We start from the raw sequence: 18,191 nt of genomic DNA, 5'->3' as shown, positions 1-18,191 counted from the left end.
TCAGTTACTCACAGAATGAGATCAGTTACTCTCAGTTACTTACGGAATGAGATCAGTTACTCACAGTATGAGATCAGTTACTCTCAGTTACTTACGGAATGAGATCAGTTACTCACGGAATGAGATCAGTTACTCACGGAATGAGATCAGTTACTCACAGTATGAGATCAGTTACTCTCAGTTACTTACGGAATGAGATCAGTTACTCACAGTATGAGATCAGTTACTCTCAGTTACTTACGGAATGAGATCAGTTACTCACGGAATGAGATCAGTTACTCACGGAATGAGATCAGTTACTCTCAGAATGAGATCAGTTACTCACAGAATGAGATCAGTTACTCTCAGTTACTTACGGAATGAGATCAGTTACTCACAGTATGAGATCAGTTACTCTCAGTTACTTACGGAATGAGATCAGTTACTCACGGAATGAGATCAGTTACTCACGGAATGAGATCAGTTACTCTCAGAATGAGATCAGTTACTCTCAGAATGAGATCAGTTACTCACAGTATGAGATCAGTTACTTACAGAATGAGATCAGTTACTCACAGAATGAGATCAGTTACTCACAGTATGAGATCAGTTACTCTCAGAATGAGATCAGTTACTCACAGAATGAGATCAGTTACTCTCAGAATGAGATCAGTTACTCTCAGAATGAGATCAGTTACTCTCAGAATGAGATCAGTTACTCACAGAATGAGATCAGTTACTCTCAGAATGAGATCAGTTACTCTCAGAATGAGATCAGTTACTCTCAGAATGAGATCAGTTACTCACAGAATGAGATCAGTTACTCACAGTATGAGATCAGTTACTCACAGAATGAGATCAGTTACTCACAGAATGAGATCAGTTACTCTCAGAATGAGATCAGTTACTCACAGAATGAGATCAGTTACTCACAGTATTAGATCAGTTACTCACAGAATGAGATCAGTTACTCACAGAATGAGATCAGTTACTCACAGAATGAGATCAGTTACTCTCAGAATGAGATCAGTTACTCTCAGAATGAGATCAGTTACTCACAGAATGAGATCAGTTACTCTCAGAATGAGATCAGTTACTCTCAGAATGAGATCAGTTACTCTCAGAATGAGATCAGTTACTCACAGAATGAGATCAGTTACTCACAGTATGAGATCAGTTACTCACAGAATGAGATCAGTTACTCACAGAATGAGATCAGTTACTCTCAGAATGAGATCAGTTACTCACAGAATGAGATCAGTTACTCACAGTATTAGATCAGTTACTCACAGAATGAGATCAGTTACTCACAGAATGAGATCAGTTACTCACAGAATGAGATCAGTTACTCTCAGAATGAGATCAGTTACTCACAGAATGAGATCAGTTACTCACAGAATGAGATCAGTTACTCACAGAATGAGATCAGTTACTCACAGTATGAGATCAGTTACTCACAGAATGAGATCAGTTACTCACAGAATGAGATCAGTTACTCACAGAATGAGATCAGTTACTCTCAGAATGAGATCAGTTACTCACAGAATGAGATCAGTTACTTACAGAATGAGATCAGTTACTCACAGTATGAGATCAGTTACTCACAGAATGAGATCAGTTACTCTCAGAATGAGATCAGTTACTTACAGAATGAGATCAGTTACTTACAGAATGAGATCAGTTACTCACGGAATGAGATCAGTTACTCACGGAATGAGATCAGTTACTCTCAGAATGAGATCAGTTACTCACAGAATGAGATCAGTTACTCTCAGAATGAGATCAGTTACTCTCAGAATGAGATCAGTTACTCTCAGAATGAGATCAGTTACTCACAGAATGAGATCAGTTACTCACAGAATGAGATCAGTTACTCTCAGAATGAGATCAGTTACTCACAGAATGAGATCAGTTACTCTCAGAATGAGATCAGTTACTCACAGAATGAGATCAGTTACTCACAGAATGAGATCAGTTACTCTCAGAATGAGATCAGTTACTCTCAGAATGAGATCAGTTACTCACAGAATGAGATCAGTTACTCACAGAATGAGATCAGTTACTCTCAGAATGAGATCAGTTACTCACAGAATGAGATCAGTTACTCACAGTATGAGATCAGTTACTCACAGTATGAGATCAGTTACTCACAGTATGAGATCAGTTACTCTCAGAATGAGATCAGTTACTCTCAGAATGAGATCAGTTACTCTCAGAATGAGATCAGTTACTCTCAGAATGAGATCAGTTACTCTCAGAATGAGATCAGTTACTCACAGAATGAGATCAGTTACTCACAGAATGAGATCAGTTACTCTCAGAATGAGATCAGTTACTCACAGAATGAGATCAGTTACTCACAGTATGAGATCAGTTACTCACAGTATGAGATCAGTTACTCACAGTATGAGATCAGTTACTCACAGTATGAGATCAGTTACTCTCAGAATGAGATCAGTTACTCACAGAATGAGATCAGTTACTCTCAGAATGAGATCAGTTACTCTCAGAATGAGATCAGTTACTCTCAGAATGAGATCAGTTACTCACAGAATGAGATCAGTTACTCACAGAATGAGATCAGTTACTCTCAGAATGAGATCAGTTACTCTCAGAATGAGATCAGTTACTCTCAGAATGAGATCAGTTACTCTCAGAATGAGATCAGTTACTCACAGAATGAGATCAGTTACTCACAGAATGAGATCAGTTACTCTCAGAATGAGATCAGTTACTCACAGAATGAGATCAGTTACTCTCAGAATGAGATCAGTTACTCACAGAATGAGATCAGTTACTCTCAGAATGAGATCAGTTACTCTCAGAATGAGATCAGTTACTCACAGAATGAGATCAGTTACTCACAGAATGAGATCAGTTACTCTCAGAATGAGATCAGTTACTCTCAGAATGAGATCAGTTACTCTCAGAATGAGATCAGTTACTCTCAGAATGAGATCAGTTACTCTCAGAATGAGATCAGTTACTCTCAGAATGAGATCAGTTACTCTCAGAATGAGATCAGTTACTCACAGAATGAGATCAGTTACTCTCAGAATGAGATCAGTTACTCACAGTATGAGATCAGTTACTCTCAGAATGAGATCAGTTACTCACAGAATGAGATCAGTTACTCACAGAATGAGATCAGTTACTCTCAGAATGAGATCAGTTACTCTCAGAATGAGATCAGTTACTCTCAGAATGAGATCAGTTACTCTCAGAATGAGATCAGTTACTCTCAGAATGAGATCAGTTACTCTCAGAATGAGATCAGTTACTCTCAGAATGAGATCAGTTACTCTCAGAATGAGATCAGTTACTCACAGAATGAGATCAGTTACTCACAGTATGAGATCAGTTACTCTCAGAATGAGATCAGTTACTCTCAGTATGAGATCAGTTACTCTCAGAATGAGATCAGTTACTCTCAGAATGAGATCAGTTACTCTCAGAATGAGATCAGTTACTCTCAGAATGAGATCAGTTACTCACAGAATGAGATCAGTTACTCTCAGAATGAGATCAGTTACTCACAGAATGAGATCAGTTTCTCACAGTATGAGATCAGTTACTCACAGTATGAGATCAGTTACTCTCAGAATGAGATCAGTTACTCACAGAATGAGATCAGTTACTCACAGAATGAGATCAGTTACTCTCAGAATGAGATCAGTTACTCTCAGAATGAGATCAGTTACTCACAGAATGAGATCAGTTACTCACAGAATGAGATCAGTTACTCTCAGAATGAGATCAGTTACTCACAGAATGAGATCAGTTACTCACAGAATGAGATCAGTTACTCACAGAATGAGATCAGTTACTCACAGAATGAGATCAGTTACTCACAGAATGAGATCAGTTACTCTCAGAATGAGATCAGTTACTCACAGAATGAGATCAGTTACTCACAGAATGAGATCAGTTACTCTCAGAATGAGATCAGTTACTCTCAGAATGAGATCAGTTACTCTCAGAATGAGATCAGTTACTCACAGTATGAGATCAGTTACTCACAGAATGAGATCAGTTACTCACAGAATGAGATCAGTTACTCACAGAAAGAGATCAGTTACTCACAGAATGAGATCAGTTACTCACAGAATGAGATCAGTTACTCTCAGAATGAGATCAGTTACTCACAGTATGAGATCAGTTACTCACAGAATGAGATCAGTTACTCTCAGTATGAGATCAGTTACTCACAGTATGAGATCAGTTACTCTCAGAATGAGATCAGTTACTCTCAGTATGAGATCAGTTACTCACAGTATGAGATCAGTTACTCACAGTATGAGATCAGTTACTCACAGTATGAGATCAGTTACTCACAGTATGAGATCAGTTACTCTCAGAATGAGATCAGTTACTCTCAGAATGAGATCAGTTACTCTCAGAATTAGATCAGTTACTCTCAGAATGAGATCAGTTACTCACAGAATGAGATCAGTTACTCACAGAATGAGATCAGTTACTCTCAGAATGAGATCAGTTACTCTCAGAATGAGATCAGTTACTCTCAGAATGAGATCAGTTACTCTCAGAATGAGATCAGTTACTCACAGAATGAGATCAGTTACTCACAGAATGAGATCAGTTACTCTCAGAATGAGATCAGTTACTCTCAGAATGAGATCAGTTACTCACAGAATGAGATCAGTTACTCTCAGTTACTTACGGAATGAGATCAGTTACTCACAGTATGAGATCAGTTACTCTCAGAATGAGATCAGTTACTCACAGTATGAGATCAGTTACTCACAGAATGAGATCAGTTACTTACAGAATGAGATCAGTTACTCACAGAATGAGATCAGTTACTCTCAGAATGAGATCAGTTACTCTCAGAATGAGATCAGTTACTCTCAGAATGAGATCAGTTACTCTCAGAATGAGATCAGTTACTCTCAGAATGAGATCAGTTACTCTCAGAATGAGATCAGTTACTCACAGTATGAGATCAGTTACTCTCAGAATGAGATCAGTTACTCACAGAATGAGATCAGTTACTCTCAGTTACTTACGGAATGAGATCAGTTACTCACAGAATGAGATCAGTTACTCACAGAATGAGATCAGTTACTCTCAGAATGAGATCAGTTACTCACAGAATGAGATCAGTTACTCTCAGTTACTTACGGAATGAGATCAGTTACTCACAGTATGAGATCAGTTACTCTCAGTTACTTACGGAATGAGATCAGTTACTCACAGAATGAGATCAGTTACTCACGGAATGAGATCAGTTACTCACGGAATGAGATCAGTTACTCTCAGAATGAGATCAGTTACTCTCAGAATGAGATCAGTTACTCTCAGAATGAGATCAGTTACTCTCAGAATGAGATCAGTTACTCACAGTATGAGATCAGTTACTCTCAGAATGAGATCAGTTACTCACAGAATGAGATCAGTTACTCTCAGTTACTTACGGAATGAGATCAGTTACTCACAGAATGAGATCAGTTACTCACAGAATGAGATCAGTTACTCTCAGAATGAGATCAGTTACTCACAGAATGAGATCAGTTACTCTCAGTTACTTACGGAATGAGATCAGTTACTCACAGTATGAGATCAGTTACTCTCAGTTACTTACGGAATGAGATCAGTTACTCACAGAATGAGATCAGTTACTCACGGAATGAGATCAGTTACTCACGGAATGAGATCAGTTACTCTCAGAATGAGATCAGTTACTCTCAGAATGAGATCAGTTACTCACAGTATGAGATCAGTTACTTACAGAATGAGATCAGTTACTCACAGAATGAGATCAGTTACTCACAGAATGAGATCAGTTACTCTCAGAATGAGATCAGTTACTCTCAGAATGAGATCAGTTACTCTCAGTTACTTACGGAATGAGATCAGTTACTCACAGAATGAGATCAGTTACTCACAGTATGAGATCAGTTACTCACAGTATGAGATCAGTTACTTACAGAATGAGATCAGTTACTCACAGAATGAGATCAGTTACTCACAGAATGAGATCAGTTACTCACAGTATGAGATCAGTTACTCACGGAATGAGATCAGTTACTCTCAGAATGAGATCAGTTACTCTCAGAATGAGATCAGTTACTCTCAGAATGAGATCAGTTACTCACAGAATGAGATCAGTTACTCACAGAATGAGATCAGTTACTCACAGTATGAGATCAGTTACTCACAGAATGAGATCAGTTACTCTCAGAATGAGATCAGTTACTCACAGAATGAGATCAGTTACTCACAGTATGAGATCAGTTACTCACAGAATGAGATCAGTTACTCACAGAATGAGATCAGTTACTCACAGAATGAGATCAGTTACTCACAGAATGAGATCAGTTACTCACAGTATGAGATCAGTTACTCACAGAATGAGATCAGTTACTCACAGAATGAGATCAGTTACTCACAGTATGAGATCAGTTACTCACAGTATGAGATCAGTTACTCACAGTATGAGATCAGTTACTCACAGTATGAGATCAGTTACTCACAGTATGAGATCAGTTACTCTCAGAATGAGATCAGTTACTCACAGAATGAGATCAGTTACTCTCAGAATGAGATCAGTTACTCTCAGAATGAGATCAGTTACTCTCAGAATGAGATCAGTTACTCTCAGTTACTTACGGAATGAGATCAGTTACTCACAGTATGAGATCAGTTACTCTCAGTTACTTACGGAATGAGATCAGTTACTCACGGAATGAGATCAGTTACTCTCAGAATGAGATCAGTTACTCACAGAATGAGATCAGTTACTCTCAGTTACTTACGGAATGAGATCAGTTACTCACGGAATGAGATCAGTTACTCACGGAATGAGATCAGTTACTCTCAGAATGAGATCAGTTACTCTCAGAATGAGATCAGTTACTCACAGTATGAGATCAGTTACTTACAGAATGAGATCAGTTACTCACAGAATGAGATCAGTTACTCACAGAATGAGATCAGTTACTCTCAGAATGAGATCAGTTACTCTCAGAATGAGATCAGTTACTCACAGAATGAGATCAGTTACTCTCAGTTACTTACGGAATGAGATCAGTTACTCACAGTATGAGATCAGTTACTCTCAGTTACTTACGGAATGAGATCAGTTACTCACGGAATGAGATCAGTTACTCACGGAATGAGATCAGTTACTCTCAGAATGAGATCAGTTACTCACAGAATGAGATCAGTTACTCTCAGTTACTTACGGAATGAGATCAGTTACTCACAGTATGAGATCAGTTACTCTCAGTTACTTACGGAATGAGATCAGTTACTCACGGAATGAGATCAGTTACTCACGGAATGAGATCAGTTACTCACAGTATGAGATCAGTTACTCTCAGTTACTTACGGAATGAGATCAGTTACTCACAGTATGAGATCAGTTACTCTCAGTTACTTACGGAATGAGATCAGTTACTCACGGAATGAGATCAGTTACTCACGGAATGAGATCAGTTACTCTCAGAATGAGATCAGTTACTCACAGAATGAGATCAGTTACTCTCAGTTACTTACGGAATGAGATCAGTTACTCACAGTATGAGATCAGTTACTCTCAGTTACTTACGGAATGAGATCAGTTACTCACGGAATGAGATCAGTTACTCACGGAATGAGATCAGTTACTCTCAGAATGAGATCAGTTACTCTCAGAATGAGATCAGTTACTCACAGTATGAGATCAGTTACTTACAGAATGAGATCAGTTACTCACAGAATGAGATCAGTTACTCACAGTATGAGATCAGTTACTCTCAGAATGAGATCAGTTACTCACAGAATGAGATCAGTTACTCTCAGAATGAGATCAGTTACTCTCAGAATGAGATCAGTTACTCTCAGAATGAGATCAGTTACTCTCAGAATGAGATCAGTTACTCACAGAATGAGATCAGTTACTCTCAGAATGAGATCAGTTACTCTCAGAATGAGATCAGTTACTCTCAGAATGAGATCAGTTACTCACAGAATGAGATCAGTTACTCACAGTATGAGATCAGTTACTCACAGAATGAGATCAGTTACTCACAGAATGAGATCAGTTACTCTCAGAATGAGATCAGTTACTCACAGAATGAGATCAGTTACTCACAGTATTAGATCAGTTACTCACAGAATGAGATCAGTTACTCACAGAATGAGATCAGTTACTCACAGAATGAGATCAGTTACTCTCAGAATGAGATCAGTTACTCTCAGAATGAGATCAGTTACTCACAGAATGAGATCAGTTACTCTCAGAATGAGATCAGTTACTCTCAGAATGAGATCAGTTACTCTCAGAATGAGATCAGTTACTCACAGAATGAGATCAGTTACTCACAGTATGAGATCAGTTACTCACAGAATGAGATCAGTTACTCACAGAATGAGATCAGTTACTCTCAGAATGAGATCAGTTACTCACAGAATGAGATCAGTTACTCACAGTATTAGATCAGTTACTCACAGAATGAGATCAGTTACTCACAGAATGAGATCAGTTACTCACAGAATGAGATCAGTTACTCTCAGAATGAGATCAGTTACTCACAGAATGAGATCAGTTACTCACAGAATGAGATCAGTTACTCACAGAATGAGATCAGTTACTCACAGTATGAGATCAGTTACTCACAGAATGAGATCAGTTACTCACAGAATGAGATCAGTTACTCACAGAATGAGATCAGTTACTCTCAGAATGAGATCAGTTACTCACAGAATGAGATCAGTTACTTACAGAATGAGATCAGTTACTCACAGTATGAGATCAGTTACTCACAGAATGAGATCAGTTACTCTCAGAATGAGATCAGTTACTTACAGAATGAGATCAGTTACTTACAGAATGAGATCAGTTACTCACGGAATGAGATCAGTTACTCACGGAATGAGATCAGTTACTCTCAGAATGAGATCAGTTACTCACAGAATGAGATCAGTTACTCTCAGAATGAGATCAGTTACTCTCAGAATGAGATCAGTTACTCTCAGAATGAGATCAGTTACTCACAGAATGAGATCAGTTACTCACAGAATGAGATCAGTTACTCTCAGAATGAGATCAGTTACTCACAGAATGAGATCAGTTACTCTCAGAATGAGATCAGTTACTCACAGAATGAGATCAGTTACTCACAGAATGAGATCAGTTACTCTCAGAATGAGATCAGTTACTCTCAGAATGAGATCAGTTACTCACAGAATGAGATCAGTTACTCACAGAATGAGATCAGTTACTCTCAGAATGAGATCAGTTACTCACAGAATGAGATCAGTTACTCACAGTATGAGATCAGTTACTCACAGTATGAGATCAGTTACTCACAGTATGAGATCAGTTACTCACAGTATGAGATCAGTTACTCTCAGAATGAGATCAGTTACTCTCAGAATGAGATCAGTTACTCTCAGAATGAGATCAGTTACTCTCAGAATGAGATCAGTTACTCTCAGAATGAGATCAGTTACTCACAGAATGAGATCAGTTACTCACAGAATGAGATCAGTTACTCTCAGAATGAGATCAGTTACTCACAGAATGAGATCAGTTACTCACAGTATGAGATCAGTTACTCACAGTATGAGATCAGTTACTCACAGTATGAGATCAGTTACTCACAGTATGAGATCAGTTACTCTCAGAATGAGATCAGTTACTCACAGAATGAGATCAGTTACTCTCAGAATGAGATCAGTTACTCTCAGAATGAGATCAGTTACTCTCAGAATGAGATCAGTTACTCACAGAATGAGATCAGTTACTCTCAGAATGAGATCAGTTACTCTCAGAATGAGATCAGTTACTCTCAGAATGAGATCAGTTACTCTCAGAATGAGATCAGTTACTCACAGAATGAGATCAGTTACTCACAGAATGAGATCAGTTACTCTCAGAATGAGATCAGTTACTCACAGAATGAGATCAGTTACTCTCAGAATGAGATCAGTTACTCACAGAATGAGATCAGTTACTCTCAGAATGAGATCAGTTACTCTCAGAATGAGATCAGTTACTCACAGAATGAGATCAGTTACTCACAGAATGAGATCAGTTACTCTCAGAATGAGATCAGTTACTCTCAGAATGAGATCAGTTACTCTCAGAATGAGATCAGTTACTCTCAGAATGAGATCAGTTACTCTCAGAATGAGATCAGTTACTCTCAGAATGAGATCAGTTACTCTCAGAATGAGATCAGTTACTCACAGAATGAGATCAGTTACTCTCAGAATGAGATCAGTTACTCACAGTATGAGATCAGTTACTCTCAGAATGAGATCAGTTACTCACAGAATGAGATCAGTTACTCACAGAATGAGATCAGTTACTCTCAGAATGAGATCAGTTACTCTCAGAATGAGATCAGTTACTCTCAGAATGAGATCAGTTACTCTCAGAATGAGATCAGTTACTCTCAGAATGAGATCAGTTACTCTCAGAATGAGATCAGTTACTCTCAGAATGAGATCAGTTACTCTCAGAATGAGATCAGTTACTCACAGAATGAGATCAGTTACTCACAGTATGAGATCAGTTACTCTCAGAATGAGATCAGTTACTCTCAGTATGAGATCAGTTACTCTCAGAATGAGATCAGTTACTCTCAGAATGAGATCAGTTACTCTCAGAATGAGATCAGTTACTCTCAGAATGAGATCAGTTACTCACAGAATGAGATCAGTTACTCTCAGAATGAGATCAGTTACTCACAGAATGAGATCAGTTTCTCACAGTATGAGATCAGTTACTCACAGTATGAGATCAGTTACTCTCAGAATGAGATCAGTTACTCACAGAATGAGATCAGTTACTCACAGAATGAGATCAGTTACTCTCAGAATGAGATCAGTTACTCTCAGAATGAGATCAGTTACTCACAGAATGAGATCAGTTACTCACAGAATGAGATCAGTTACTCTCAGAATGAGATCAGTTACTCACAGAATGAGATCAGTTACTCACAGAATGAGATCAGTTACTCACAGAATGAGATCAGTTACTCACAGAATGAGATCAGTTACTCACAGAATGAGATCAGTTACTCTCAGAATGAGATCAGTTACTCACAGAATGAGATCAGTTACTCACAGAATGAGATCAGTTACTCTCAGAATGAGATCAGTTACTCTCAGAATGAGATCAGTTACTCTCAGAATGAGATCAGTTACTCACAGTATGAGATCAGTTACTCACAGAATGAGATCAGTTACTCACAGAATGAGATCAGTTACTCACAGAAAGAGATCAGTTACTCACAGAATGAGATCAGTTACTCACAGAATGAGATCAGTTACTCTCAGAATGAGATCAGTTACTCACAGTATGAGATCAGTTACTCACAGAATGAGATCAGTTACTCTCAGTATGAGATCAGTTACTCACAGTATGAGATCAGTTACTCTCAGAATGAGATCAGTTACTCTCAGTATGAGATCAGTTACTCACAGTATGAGATCAGTTACTCACAGTATGAGATCAGTTACTCACAGTATGAGATCAGTTACTCACAGTATGAGATCAGTTACTCTCAGAATGAGATCAGTTACTCTCAGAATGAGATCAGTTACTCTCAGAATTAGATCAGTTACTCTCAGAATGAGATCAGTTACTCACAGAATGAGATCAGTTACTCACAGAATGAGATCAGTTACTCTCAGAATGAGATCAGTTACTCTCAGAATGAGATCAGTTACTCTCAGAATGAGATCAGTTACTCTCAGAATGAGATCAGTTACTCACAGAATGAGATCAGTTACTCACAGAATGAGATCAGTTACTCTCAGAATGAGATCAGTTACTCTCAGAATGAGATCAGTTACTCTCAGAATGAGATCAGTTTCTCACGGAATGAGATCAGTTACTCACGGAATGAGATCAGTTACTCACAGAATGAGATCAGTTACTCTCAGAATGAGATCAGTTACTCACAGAATGAGATCAGTTACTCACAGAATGAGATCAGTTACTCACAGAATGAGATCAGTTACTCTCAGAATGAGATCAGTTACTCTCAGAATGAGATCAGTTACTCTCAGAATGAGATCAGTTACTCACAGAATGAGATCAGTTACTCTCAGAATGAGATCAGTTACTCTCAGAATGAGATCAGTTACTCACAGAATGAGATCAGTTACTCACAGAATGAGATCAGTTACTCACAGAATGAGATCAGTTACTCACAGAATGAGATCAGTTACTCTCAGAATGAGATCAGTTACTCTCAGAATGAGATCAGTTACTCACAGAATGAGATCAGTTACTCACAGAATGAGATCAGTTACTCTCAGAATGAGATCAGTTACTCTCAGTTACTTACGGAATGAGATCAGTTACTCACAGAATGAGATCAGTTACTCACAGAATGAGATCAGTTACTCACAGAATGAGATCAGTTACTCTCAGAATGAGATCAGTTACTCTCAGAATGAGATCAGTTACTCTCAGAATGAGATCAGTTTCTCACGGAATGAGATCAGTTACTCACGGAATGAGATCAGTTACTCACAGAATGAGATCAGTTACTCTCAGAATGAGATCAGTTACTCACAGAATGAGATCAGTTACTCACAGAATGAGATCAGTTACTCACAGTATGAGATCAGTTACTCACAGAATGAGATCAGTTACTCACAGAATGAGATCAGTTACTCACAGAATGAGATCAGTTACTCACAGAATGAGATCAGTTACTCACGGAATGAGATCAGTTACTCTCAGAATGAGATCAGTTACTCTCAGAATGAGATCAGTTACTCTCAGAATGAGATCAGTTACTCACAGAATGAGATCAGTTACTCTCAGAATGAGATCAGTTACTCTCAGAATGAGATCAGTTACTCACAGTATGAGATCAGTTACTCACAGAATGAGATCAGTTACTCACAGAATGAGATCAGTTACTCACAGAATGAGATCAGTTACTCACAGAATGAGATCAGTTACTCACAGAATGAGATCAGTTACTCACAGAATGAGATCAGTTACTCACAGAATGAGATCAGTTACTCACAGAATGAGATCAGTTACTCACGGAATGAGATCAGTTACTCACGGAATGAGATCAGTTACTCACGGAATGAGATCAGTTACTCACAGAATGAGATCAGTTACTCACAGAATGGTCTCTACACTATAAACCTGTGGCCCCCAAGTACACCCTCACTCTAACAGCCCAGTTACAAAAATAATTCTTATAAAAACATTACACTCTCAGGACTAGCTGTTTGACAGGATTTTAAATGAATGTCCATTTTGATTAATTAAAGTCCTCTGAATACACCATCAACAGGGAATGATCAGCTCCTAGATTAGTGAGTTATAGCTCTACCCTGAGGTGAGTGATGAGCCTAATTCTAGGTCCTTATACAGAGAGCTGGTTATAGCTCTTTCCTGAGTGAGTGCTAATTCTAGGTCAATAGCCTTCTATACAAAGAGCTAGGTATAGCTAAATCCTGAGTGAGTGCTAATTATAGGTCCATAACCTTCTATGCCATGAGCTGATTAAAGCTGTATCCTGAGTAGGTACTGATTCTAGATCAATGGCTGTGATAGATCCATCTGTCTAAATACTAATTGCTGGTTTGTCTGTTTTGTCTACGTTCGTGGAATTACCTGCCCGTATGTCCCTGTTCGCTTATTGCAAGTTATACCGAATAAAACTACCGAACGGACGGCCACCCAGAAGAGAAGTGTGCTGCTGGTTAACCTCTTGGCCCAAATGAGAACGTTGTGGTTAACCACAGACACCTCTTCATTCTAACCGTTCGGGCTTTTTATTATACGTATGGACTTAACCCAGATAGCTATCCCATGGAGTCAATCGTATACCGAAAGAACAATGTGAAAGACTTTGACTCCATGGCAATTGAACTGTGTGCATTGGGTCTGAGCGCTATTTGGTAGTAATGTGCGCTCAGATCCAGGCTATCTGGGGATACGTTACACAAATCAAATGTATTCGGTATGTATTCGGTATTTTTACAGTTATGTATTTTTATGTATTTTTAATGTACCATGTAAAATGGCGGTTTGCCTCTCTCCCTGGAGATAAATGGATTTCTTCCCAATTATCTCCAGGATAGAGAGGAGGGATTTACTTGTGCAAAGGGGACTGTTTAAACCCGAGCCACTATGATTGGCTATGTGTCCCAGTCTTCCATCTGGTCCCCTAGGGGAGTGTCCACCAAGTGGGAGACCTGCATAAATACCGGGCAGGTAGCCCTCATTAAAGCAGATTCCTGTTTTACCCTCAAGATGGAGCTTGGTCTCGTATTTGGGGGGATTGCTACTTGGAAGTATTATTTTGCCTGTTCTAGCTGTGGAAGGAGTTCGGCTGATTCTTCGTTCGGGAGTTTAACGCATTCCCTTATACTCCGTTCGGGAGTTTGGCGGTCTACTGCAATAGCGCCTGTGTCTCTAAAGGGGGAATATCAACTAAACGGCGGTTTCACTCATTTAAGCTGGGAGTGTCTTAACAATGGCTTTCTATGCGTAGAGCTGATTTTAGCTCTATCCTGAGTAAATGCTGATTATAAGTCAATGGCGTTCTATACAAAGAGATGATTTTAGCTCTATGCTGAGTAAATGCTGATTATAAGTCAATGGCGTTCTATACAGAGAGCTGGTTATAGCTCTTCCTGAGTGAGTGCTGATTCTAGGTCCATGGCCTAGTTATTGCTAGCTGGTTATTGCTCTATCCCCTGTGAGTGCTGATTCACGGCTGGGAGCTGGTTATATCCTGAGTAAATGCAGCGTCTAGGTCAATGGCCTTCTATACAAAGAGCTGTTTATAGTCAGTGCTGATTCTACACCCAATGCCTACTATACCAAGACCTGGTTATAGCTCTGTTCTGAGTGTCTTTTCTAACCCCCCAGTCTGCTATACTGACAGATAGCTGTACCTTTCTAATGTGAGTGTTAACCCAAACCCTGCTATACCAAGAACTGAGTGTTCATTCTGGACTTGCTAGCTTTTCTCTTTTCATGGTAAATAGAAATATCCCCCTCCCCATTTTGGAAGAAATTATTGTTGTACACTTTAGTTATGTTTGTACAAAAAGCCACTTCTCTTCATTTAGAATTTATTCTGTTTTATTGAACATGTAAGATATGTGTTTTTGATTTATTTGTTATATTTTTTTTATTAGTTTGATGTTTGCCCCATCTCACATCTGTCCTCATCCAGTCTTATGTTGGCTGAAATAAAGATCTGTAATTATATTTTGGGATATAGTGTCTGATAAGTGTGTTTTGTTCTGTAATTATTGTAGGATCTGGATGTAACCTTTGTGAGGAAAGGTTACGGAAAAAATGAGGTAAAGGTTCTCCAAATTAAGAGGAACGGAAAACAGCATTTTATCAAAGAAATCGAAGCCTCGGTTCAACTTTCCTTAAAGTCCAAGAAGGATTATTTGGAGGGAGATAATTCTGATATTATCCCTACAGATACCATAAAGAATACAGTATACGCTCTGGCAAAGCTTAAAGGGGTAAGACTGGTATAGCGCAATATTGCTTTACTGTGGAATGTTTAGCAATCCCCTGCTCACAACTCAGTAGAACGTGTGGTAGGCAACCATTGGCACTCCTGATGTTGTGGACTACATTCCCTTTGATGCTTTGTCAACATTATGGCTGTGAGAGCATTATAGTAGGTGTAGTCGACCACATCTGGAGTGCCAAAGGTTGCCTACACTTGCAGTATCAATCAGGGCATGGTCCACAGGATGAAAGGAAGTTGGATGCCGAGTGAAAGTTCAGATTGGTCATATGTGGTGACGTTATGTGGCTGAGTGAGTCCTGATCATCCCTACCCTTTTAGTGTTGTTCCTTCTATGAGACCCTGTTCCAGCATGAATTGTCCCTAACACGTTCTGTGGGTTATTTTCTAAACCAAGGTTTGTCAGCTATACAACAACAAATGATACCGCACTCTATAATATAAAGTAATAGTGTAAAGCAAATACTTGCAAATATAAATTTATTAAATATGTAGAGATAATAAATATCTCAGAAATATTTATCATGAAAAAACGTACCGGTATCTACAATCTCACTATGAACACCTTAATAGTAATAAATATACTAAACAATAAGCCCCCAATATAATCCGGAAATGACAATTTGGCAACGTGCAAAACGCCACTAAATGATAGAGAGCCCTCTATCTGCTGTACAAAATATACACAAGAGCCCATCAGCTGAACAGTGTTGAAAAAAAAAGTGTAAAAAAATATGTAAAAAAAAAAGGAATATGTCCAAAAATATGAAAAAAGAAAAAAAGAAAAAAAGAGAGGAAAAAAAGAAGAAAAATATTTACAGTCCAAGTATGTGCACACTGATGGTGGTATATAGATGTTTCTCCAATACTTAATGGTTAGATCTCACCAATATTTGAAGTCAGAAATTCTCTCAATCACGATCTAGTTGAATCCCTGGATAAGGGATTATTTCCAGTCTGTAGCAGAATGAAGGAACGTCCAGTCCGTCCTCCTGTGTCTGCTGGATGAGGTAGAGGGTCTCACTGTGTCCTCGGTGGGGTGCTGGGCGGGCTGCGCGCTCGGAATCCAGCTGTTCACCAGGAATTTGCAAGTCTTTCGCTGAGAGAGGTAAAACATTTTGCAAGTCAAAATAACAGCTGACTGGCAAAAACATGCTATTTTGACCTAACTAATTATTTGGTTTAAAATTAACCATTTCTATGTACTTAGTAGGGTACAGAAATCATAGTTTGAATAGTCCATATTTTTGGTACAGGGCATATGATATGAAAATGACTAATTAACAAATGTTACATATAACTGAAAAGGCCATATTGCATAAATCAGCAATAGTTTGCTCTGATCTGTCACAGTTTGAATATGCTTCCCCGTTTTGCAGTCAATATCTAGTTAATTACAGGTCGAGATTCGTGACCCTTGGGGGAACTAGCATACTAGTCAGGAACTTGTTTTACCAGTCAGGGTCCAGGAATCACCACACCTATCAAGAGCCCAAAACCATCACACCAATGAAGGGTCCAGAACCACTATGCCAATGAAGACCAGTATATGAGTCAGGGTCCATAACCATCACAGCATCATAAGCCAGGCTTGCCTCACCAGTTGTAATGTGATTATTTTTCCTGATCGTGTTTATTGATTTCTTTCCTAGATTAAAACTATTGAAGAATTTTCTTTGGAGATATGTAAACATTTTCTTTCGTCATTTAATCATGTTAGCGAAGTACAGGTTAACATCCAGCAAGCCCCATGGAAGCGAATAGAAAAGGTAAACACCCCCTTTAGATTTTACCTGTCCAGTGTCACGTTAATATGCTTGTTAATTTAGAATATATTTCTGTTTGTCGTAGAATGGGGAGACACATGTCCATGCCTTTATCTATTCACCAGAGGGAGTCCATACATGTGAAGTGGAGCAAAAACGAGAAGGTACATCAAAAATTCACTCAATATCAGAAAATTTCATTATATGCCATTATACCTCATATAATCACTACCAGGATTATTTATTACATTGAGAACTGCTGGGGATTCAAAGTACATTTCAAATATGAGGTCAAAATGTCTGAACTGGAAACAAATAAAATCTATTTTTCTTCTTTTAAATATAGTCCCATCCTTTACTGTGTTGATTCCCTTTATGTATTTAAATGTTTCTATCATATCCCCCCTGTCTCGTCTTTCCTCCATGCTATACGTGTTAAGATCCTTTAACCTTTCCTGGTAAGTTTTATCCTGCAATCCATGAACCAGTTTAGTAGCCCTCCTCTGAACTTTCTCTAAGGTATCAATATCCTTCTGAAGATACGGTCTCCAGTACTGCGTACAATACTCCAAGTGAGGTCTCACCAGTGTTCTGTACAATGGCATGAGCACTTCCCTCTTTCTACTGCTAATACCTCTCCCTATACAACCAAGCATTCTGCTAGCATTTCCTGCTGCTCTATTACATTGTCTGCCTACCTTTAAGTCCTCAGAAATAATCACCCCTAAATCCCTTTCCTCAGATGTTGAGGTTAGGACTCTATCAAATATTCTGTACTCTGCCCTTGGGTTTTTACGTCCAAGATGCATTATCTTGCACTTATCCACATTAAATGTCAGTTGCCACAACTCTGACCATTTTTCTAGTTTACCTAAATCATTTTCCATTTGGCTTATCCCTCCTGGAACATCAACCCTGTTACATATCTTAGTATCATCAGCAAAAAGACATACCTTAC

At 38.6% G+C, this 18,191-nt stretch overlaps 1 protein-coding gene across 1 annotated transcript in view; it reads left to right on the top strand.

Annotated features, from left to right (window-relative positions):
- The window catches only part of LOC134568929 (uricase-like), a 129,986-nt gene that overhangs the window by 73,879 nt on the left and 37,916 nt on the right, over positions 1 to 18,191 (top strand). The window contains exons 2-4 of the mRNA XM_063427647.1: positions 15,238 to 15,456; positions 17,120 to 17,236; positions 17,319 to 17,397. Of these exons, the coding sequence (XP_063283717.1) occupies positions 15,238 to 15,456; positions 17,120 to 17,236; positions 17,319 to 17,397 (415 nt within the window). The remainder of the gene's footprint in view (positions 1 to 15,237; positions 15,457 to 17,119; positions 17,237 to 17,318; positions 17,398 to 18,191) is intronic.

Source organism: Pelobates fuscus, chromosome 7, assembly GCF_036172605.1.
Source record: "Pelobates fuscus isolate aPelFus1 chromosome 7, aPelFus1.pri, whole genome shotgun sequence".
Taxonomy (NCBI): Eukaryota; Metazoa; Chordata; class Amphibia; order Anura; family Pelobatidae; genus Pelobates; species Pelobates fuscus.
Note: the sequence above shows the minus strand (reverse complement) of the source record. Positions and strands in the feature narration are given on the sequence as shown.